The 8072-nt window shown below is 45.6% G+C and overlaps 1 protein-coding gene across 1 annotated transcript; it reads right to left on the reverse strand.

Annotated features, from left to right (window-relative positions):
- Positions 1 to 1527: 1527 nt before the first annotated feature.
- On the reverse strand, positions 1528 to 7395 carry LOC128744447 (protein artichoke). Its single transcript, XM_053841476.1, has 5 exons — positions 7113 to 7395; positions 6582 to 6931; positions 3292 to 6310; positions 2441 to 2730; positions 1528 to 2247 (listed from the first exon to the last, which is right to left on the reverse strand). Exons 1-5 carry the CDS (start codon positions 7393 to 7395, stop codon positions 1528 to 1530), a joined length of 4662 nt encoding a protein of 1553 aa, XP_053697451.1.
- Between the last annotated feature and the right edge of the window lie 677 nt (positions 7396 to 8072).

Genomic DNA, 8072 nt, shown 5'->3' on the forward strand with positions numbered 1-8072 from the left:
ACGGGATGGTTAGGACTGAATCGATTTAACGCCGCTTTTTACGCTTTGCGCTCTTCTGTCCTCTAACTTGATGAGATCCGTTCCGATTCAATGACCCTCTCTTACTTAATTTTCCGCTCTTTCCCCTTTACGTCTTGTCCCATTCTCTATGGACACTATCAACACCTTTATTGCATTACTTTCTTATAACCAACCCCCCCCCCCCCCCTTTTTATTGATTGTAAACAACTACCGTTATAAAAAATTGATAATGAATTTTTTTAGGCGAGCCAAGTGAAAACAGTGAAGATGCTTCATTTAGAATTAACGTGAACAGAAATGGTCCCAAATGACTTCTCTTAAAAATAACAGAATGAACATCAAATTTCGCTCCGTAAAAGGATTACAATCTATTCCATCAACAAACAATCAACACACTGCCACTCTGTTTCCACAAGTCAGTCCCGGTTAGTTGTTCAAACATTAACGAATTATTTCATTCTACCCCTACTGAACACCGTAACCAATGGTAAAACTTTTTAACAACCGCTCTCTAGTTGGCATTATTCATTTCCCCCCTTCAAACTAATCTCGCGAGTGGGCAAAAATTAAATTGATTGCATTGCTCTTATCAGACCGAACGTCAACAGCCTCTGTCGAGCAGCAGCAGCAGCAGTAGTCGCAGTGAAAAGGCGTGTGTAAACAACAATAGCCATTTCAAACTAGAACCCAAACCAGAAGACCGAACAATCGGCCAAATTTTCACGCCCCTCCAAACATCCAAGCATTCTCACCGCTAATCGCGCCGGTTGTCTCTCTAGTCCTCCGGTTGGACCGGTAAACTTTTCACCTAATATCTGTTGCTGTTGTCATGGAACAGTCGACAGGCAGGCGTGCAGCTCGACGGTGCTATAAATTAAAAATTTATTTACCTACCGTTCACGGCAGCTTGTTCTCCTATCAAACTTTTCCCTAATTTATTCTGGCTTGTTAAAATAATTCACTCTTTTGCGACCTATCTCTCTCTCGCTTTTTCGACCCTTCCGTCGTTTCTGTTCGATTCCGCTCTATTTACAAGGTGTGCAAACATTTTCAATCAAAACACGTCTCCTCCGTTTCCCTACCAAAGCGGCAGCAACAGTGGCATGCCTAGAGACGAACTTTCCACCTGCCACTGAACTCTTGCCACGTTTTTTTTCTTTCTTCTGTTTCATTTATTTACACAATAAGGTGGCGCACCCGCTTCGAGTTTGCCGGCTTTCTTTGATTTGCTACTCTGTTTGTAGAAGCTTATAAGTTTTTTTTTTGATTTTCTCATTGATGTCTACTTTGATTTTTGTTTCTTACTTGTGATTTTGCTCGTTGTTTCGATTTTGGTTTAGCGAACCAACCGAATTTGGTTTTCGGTGACTAGAAAATTAGCATACAATAGCAACTGTGATGAACAGAAAACCAAAAAAAGTAGCGTGGCAATCACCAACCGAAATGACAAAGCCCCACTGCCGGGTAAACGGCGCACGACGCAGGTGGGGTGGTCCTCTAGCTACTTCAACTATCGATAAATACCTTTATCCGTTCGTCGGTCACGTCTCCGTTTAGCGTCGTGGTTGTCCCCAGTACCGCTCCGGATATGAAGCTCGGATGTCCGTCTACCCCCGGCGGTTGCTGGTTCTGCTGGTGGTGATTATTATGCAGAAACGTATTCGTTCCACCTGCTGCAGCTACGCCATCTCGACCGTGTTCATCGTTCGGAATGGAAAAGTGCCGATATGAAATGAATTCCGGAGCCATAGGCTGCTGTTGCCGCTTGGCGGCTTCCAGCCGCTGTTTCTTGATCTTTAAGTAACCAAGCACCGACACTAGCACTATAAACACAATAATCCCTAAGCAGCAGCCTACAATTAGACCTAACCGGCGGGTCAGTATCGAATGGATAATTCCCTGACTGGACATGCCATCGACCTCAGCTAGAGGATTCGGCCCGATGGCGTCCAGTGTGCGTACTTCCGTGCAGCGAGATGTCGGCGTATCCATCATTAGCGACAGCAGCGTGTTGGAAAACGAATCCAGTTCCTCCGTCATGAAGCCCGGTTGATTGTTGAGGATCTGGTTCTGAATCTGGTTGGACTGGTTCAGCAGGCTGTGAATGTCACTCTGGTAGGACAACCAGTTGCCCAGCCCCAGAACACAGATCAAGTACCGAGTGTTCGACGACAGCCGGTCCAGTTTGGCGGAATTTGCCAAGCGATTCAGTGTGCGACCACGGATCTGTAGGAGAAAAAAAATGGAAAGCATCGTTTAGAAATAATTCACATAACAGTAGCTTCTTAGGTTTAACTTGCAAGGATACAATAATTTTGTAAAATGCTCTTGAAAATTTGTTTATTGTTTAGTGTTTTATGATTTATTGTTTATTGTAATGCAAAAATTTAGCAAAATTTAAAGTTCAAAATATACTTACATCCTCCACCGTATCGAGCGAATGGAATATCACATGGTACCCGTGCAATCCGGAATGCTCTCGGCTCTGCCACGACACCAGCACCGAATACGGCTGTATATCCTGAATGGCGATTTTCAATATCAGCGGTGTATCGCAGAATTCCTGCGGTTCCATTGTCAGAAGATTTTTGCCGTGCACTTCCGGTGGCTGCTCGCAGCGCACGTTATCGTAGCCGACGGTCCACTTTCGGTGGTCACTCAGCCACTCCCACAGCTCCTGAGTGTCGCACGAGCAAACAAGTGGATTTTCTGTGGAAGGACAGTTCGCGGAAGCAAACAGAAACGAAAAGAGCAACACGTTAAAATTCAGCACCAATTCGGACCATCTGCCGGCAGCGCGGGCGGGCGGCCCGGTAATGACGGTTGTCATAATCATAATCATTAAATCTGATCTCGATACAACAGGGAATACTATTTCGTTGGTAAAGCCTTGCTTTGGAAGGAGCGAAAGCATACCTTTTTTTTCTAAAAAGGTAACACCAGCACCGGGACTAGCACTTCTAGTCGACAATCAATATTAATGCGGTACATTATTTTCCGGTATCTATAGATGCTCGACGGTCAAAACAAGAATGCGCTTATAAGCTCAAGGGAATAAAACAGAAAAAGACTCAAGTATGTCGCGACAATGAGGATAAAACTTAGGATTAGTTTCCGTCAACCCCATTAAAGATAACGCTTAGCCGGAAGTCAAAAGCGAAAAAATATAATTCTCTCTTTGGAGGATAACTCTTTTAACTGATGAAACAGCAGGGAATCACCGCTTAGTGCCTCTAAATTAGAATTAGACAACATTGATAGCAAACTTACCTTCCACGCGTAGCTTTTGCAGGTGCGTCTCCAGTGGTTTGAGCGCCCTCAACGGAACGTACTCGAAGTAGTTTTTTCGCAAATCCAGCAACCGCAGCGCCCGCAACGAACGGAACGCATCGGACGAAATGCTGACGATCCGATTGCCGTACAGCATCAGCTCCTGCAGGGCCACCAGATGGCGCAGTGTGTTCTTCTGCAGCCGCTCCAGCTGATTGGAGGAAACGTCCAGGATTCTCAGCTTCTGTAGGTCCTCGGTGAACTCGTCCAGATCTTTGATGTTGTTGGTGGATATGTTGAGAATCTCCAGCTGGCGCAGCCCTTGGAGGCGCTCTTTCGGAAGAATTTCGATTTCGTTGACGCTCAGATCGAGAACCTGCAGGTTGGCGAGCGCTACGAAAGCCCCCGGAGAGACTCGATTGATTCGGTTCTGCAACAGGTAGAGCCGCTGGAGGGCCGGATAAATTTCGAAATCCTTACTAGTTAGGATTGTCAGATTGGTTTGGCTGATGTGAATTTCCTTCAGGTGGGGATAGTGTCGCTGATCGGGGAAGTCGGAAGACATGGTTTGGTGTATTCGCTGCAGCGGGTTTCCGGTGAGGTTAAGCCAAGCTAGCCGGGCGAGGGATGATTCCGAGAGGGCGGCATTCGGGATTTGGCTGAATCGGTTGCAGGAGAGGTCGATTCGCTGCAGGCTGATCGAGTGCTTGAAGAAGTTTTCGGGAAGTGCTAGCAGGAGGTTTCCGCTAAGGTCGATCATGTCCAGATGAGGCAGGGTAATGGTGTTGAAGCCCGATAGCGAGGAAATACTGTTGTCCCGGAGGTCTAGGTGGCGTAGGTTTGGAAGACCGTTGAGTTTGAAGAAATCGACGCTGGTAAGTTGGTTTTTCGCCAGCGAAAGTAGCTCCAAAGTCGAAACGTTGGATAAAGCGATGTGCGGGAAATCGCTGAAGGAGTTGTTGTACAGTCGAAGTTCTTTGAAAACATTTAAATTGATGAAAATGTTTCGCCTTAACGTTCGCAACAGGTTGCTGCTGAGGTCTACTTTAACAAGATTGTTGTTTTTGCTGAACAACGTATAGGGAAGGTCGCGGATTGAACATCGATCCACGGTCAAGGTCTGCAGGGATGGTAGCCTATCCAACATATTTTCTCGTATTATTGTGAAATTATTAGCCGACAGTCGTAGAGTTCTCAACGAACTTGCATCTATCTGTTTGATGTCATCGGATTTCAAACTGTTATCTTCCAAGTTTAACTCATTCAAATTTTGCAATCCTTTGAAAGCATTTGGTTCAATCCGAGAAAGACCACAATTCTTTAAATTGATTACACTAACGGAAAAGTTCGGCTGAAACACATTCGACCGGAGCTCGCCTAGCTTATTGTAGCTAAGATCCAGAACTCTTAACCTCCGCAAGGCTCCAAATGCATTTGGGGTTAGTTTTTCTAGTTCATTGTCAGATAAATTAAGCTCTTCCAGTTCCACCATGCCTCGAAAAAGATCCTCACTCAAGTCAGACAACCGATTCATACTTAGATCCAGATGCTTTAGCGCTCGCTGTGAGTCAAAGGCGCCCAGTTCGATACTAGTAAGTGAATTATTTTTCAAGTAGAGCCTCTCCAAATGTATGAGATCGGTGAAAAGCATCTTATCAAGGCTTTTTAGCATATTATTTTCCATCCAGATAACTTGCACATCTGTCTGTCCCTGGAACGAACTCCCATGGAGATATTTGATTTGATTCGAATTCAGCTGGATTGAAAGCAAAGACGACGACGCCGACGAAGACTCTGATCCTATTCCCAAACTTCCGAACGGCAATTCGTCACTGCTTCCTCCCGTCTTCGTTGTAATCAGTTTACCCCTGGCTGTTAGGGGTTGCTGCAAATGGTTAGCCGTCGATCCGTCCACCGAGTAGGAGAAAATCGTATCAATTTCATCGAGCGCATTTTGCTGCAAATTGATATACTGCAGCTGGTGGCAATGTTTGAAGGCGTATCGTTCAATCACTCTGATGGCATTATTCTGCAAATGAAGCTCCATTAAATTACCTAATCCAGCAAAGAGCTGTTCCTTGATCAGTCTCAACTGATTGTCGTTCAATCGCACTTCACGCAAATTCGGCAGTCGCCGAAACAATCGTCCATCTAATTCACTTATCATATTATTATCTAAACTAAGCGACTGCAGCTTGCTAGTGGATTCGAAGAATCCACCTGGAACCCGCAGGATATGGTTTCCGCTCAGATACAGCTGCTCCAGATTGAACAGCGTCACCAGCGAGTCCGCATCCAGCCGTTGAATTGAATTGTTCTCTAGGTAAATCACCTTAACACTAGTGGAATTACTGAAACAATCGTCCGTCAGTTCCAGAATGTTGTTCTCACTCAGAAAAATCTCCCTCAGTAGTGGTAGATTGGCAAAGACACCGCTCACGTAGTGGATGTGATTGTGGCTCAGATCCACGGTGTGCAGCTTCCGATTCGCCGCAAACATTTCCGCATCCACGAACACTATCTTATTGTGGCTCAAATCCAGCGACTGGAGTTCCTTCAACGACACAAAACTATCCCTATGTACTAGTTCGATGAAATTATTATACAACGACAGTGTCTTCACGTACGGAAACGGATTAAACACGTCACTATATAGCTCGATGAAATTATTTAAACTCAAATCCAAAAACACCAGCGAACTGAACCGAGCGAAGCTATCGTCCTGCTCGAGCGAGTTGATCTCGTTCATCGATAGACGCACCGAACGCAAATTCTCCAGCCGCTTCAGTGCCGACGTCGGAAACTGCTTCAATCGATTCTCCGAAAAGTCAATCTCCGCCAGGGAATCCTCCAACCCGACCAACGCATTCTCCGGAATCCGTTCCAGTCGGTTGCCTTTGAGGTTCAACTTGACCAGGTGCAACCCGTAGAAAGCGTACTCCTCGACGGTTCCGATTTCGTTCAGCTCAAAGTCCAACACCATCAGCTTCTTCATGCCACTAAGGGCTTTTGTGGGCACCTGTGGAGAGGAAATAAAATAAAACACACAAAAACGCACTATCAGAATCCCGCACCACACAGTAGGAGTCAGAACAACGCGGAACGCGGAAAACACATGTCCTGTCGGATTAACGAAACTTTTACCGCACCCGGGCAAAAGCACTCAAGTGCACTTTGCTCCCAAGACAGCGCCCATTTCTCTGCCCTTCCAGCAACCGTACACGGACATGTGTCTACCCACAAGAAGGAAAATCGCAAAAGCACAAGATTTCAGCGCGTCGCAAACTTACTTGTGTCAATTTTCCATTTACAATACTTAAGCTCTCTAAATGCGCTCGTAAATTATTCAAACTGTTCTCCTTCAGCTGCTGCAGATTGGAGTGAGAAAACTGAAGATGTCGGATGTTGACATCGTTGCTGCTGCTGCTGCCACTGCCGCCGGACGCCTGCGGCGAAGCGCCAAACTGGGACGCGGACCCGGACGCTGACGACGACGACGCTGAGGCAAACAAGTCTGCGGTAAGGGATTTCACCGAACGGTCAAACTCGTACACCGACAGTGACTGAATAGGAGCCGATATGAGCTGCAGCGTCGATCGCAATGCTTCCGCCGTGATGCTTGGGCATTCCAGGAACAGTCCTACAGGGAAAACGACAGAAAAAAAATGGTATCGGTTTGCAATATGCTTCTCACACTTGAAACCAAAGTGCTGGACACAGTTTTTAATGGTCCGTCCTGCGTCTTGTGGCGTCGTAGGCATGGTGCTTGATTTTAAGGGGCGGATGTTGAAAAAAAACTCACACACTAGGCTCACACTTACCATCTTCGAACTTGTAGCACGGACAGGCGGAATTCTCCGCAAAGCTGGGGCACTCGATTTCGTTCGACGAAGACGAGTACGGTTCGTGTTCATCCAGCTGTTGCAGTGGATGTCGTGCCTGTCCGAAGGCGGCGGACTGACCGCTCCGCAACCGAAGCACCTCCTCCATCCGGCCGTAGCTGATCTGGTGGAGCAGCACTAGACTGACCAGCAGCCAGCAGTGCCACAAGCCGTACTTGTAGTAGGACTGCATCAGCCCCAGTTTAGGCCACCTTCGAAGCATCATGTCGGTCGGTTAAGGATTCCGTTTGGTCGCCGCTGCTGGGAGAAGGTGAAGCATATCACGGGTTTGATAGTATTCTCACGCGTTTTTCGATTTCGTTTGCCGCCGAGTCCATCGATTTTTTCTGCCGATCTAATCTGTAGGGGAATATGAGAAAAAACAATGGGTCGTTATTAAATGCAATATGATTTCAGAAAAACGGTTCAATATTCTGTGACCAAAAATAAAGAATTTTAAAAGTAAGTATTTTTCTCTTGGTGTTCCCTTCAGTGCTTAGAAATCTCATATTCAATATGTATATGCAATACGTCTAAATTGATACAATATACTGCTCATTGTTTGCTGTTTCTAATACAGATGAAATGAAGTCAGCATTGCCAACCTGAAATCAACCATTAGAGCGTCTCACTTGCGTTTATGTTCGTGTTGTTTTCTACATTCCGAATGAAATCAAATGTGAATCATTCATTCATTTTGAATTGCCAACAACGGCAAATGAAATAACAATAAACGTAAAAATTGCTCTGAAGTTTTGATTATTTCGCTTCAACCAGGTTTTGGTAGTTTTTAAAAAACCAGGCAGCCTAAAAACTAAGCTTTGGGATCTAAAATATCAATCAAGAGCAAGAAAATTAACTGACAGGTTAGTCGAGCAATCATTCAGCACTGCAATTCAT

The sequence above is a fragment of the Sabethes cyaneus genome, chromosome 1 (genome assembly GCF_943734655.1).
Source record: "Sabethes cyaneus chromosome 1, idSabCyanKW18_F2, whole genome shotgun sequence".
NCBI lineage: Eukaryota > Metazoa > Arthropoda > Insecta > Diptera > Culicidae > Sabethes > Sabethes cyaneus.

What these genes read in the sequence shown, in the direction of transcription:
- LOC128744447 (XM_053841476.1), bottom strand. Translation starts at nt 7,395, where the DNA reads ATGCTTCGAAGGTGGCCTAAACTGGGGCTGATGCAGTCCTACTACAAG. An exon ending in GTGCTACAAGTTCGAAGATG is followed by an intron (nt 6,932 to 7,112) that starts GTAAGTGTGAGC and finishes TTTTCCCTGTAG; the next exon opens with GACTGTTCCTGGAATGCCCA. An exon ending in CGCTCGATACGGTGGAGGAT is followed by an intron (nt 2,248 to 2,440) that starts GTAAGTATATTT and finishes TTTCTCCTACAG; the next exon opens with ATCCGTGGTCGCACACTGAA.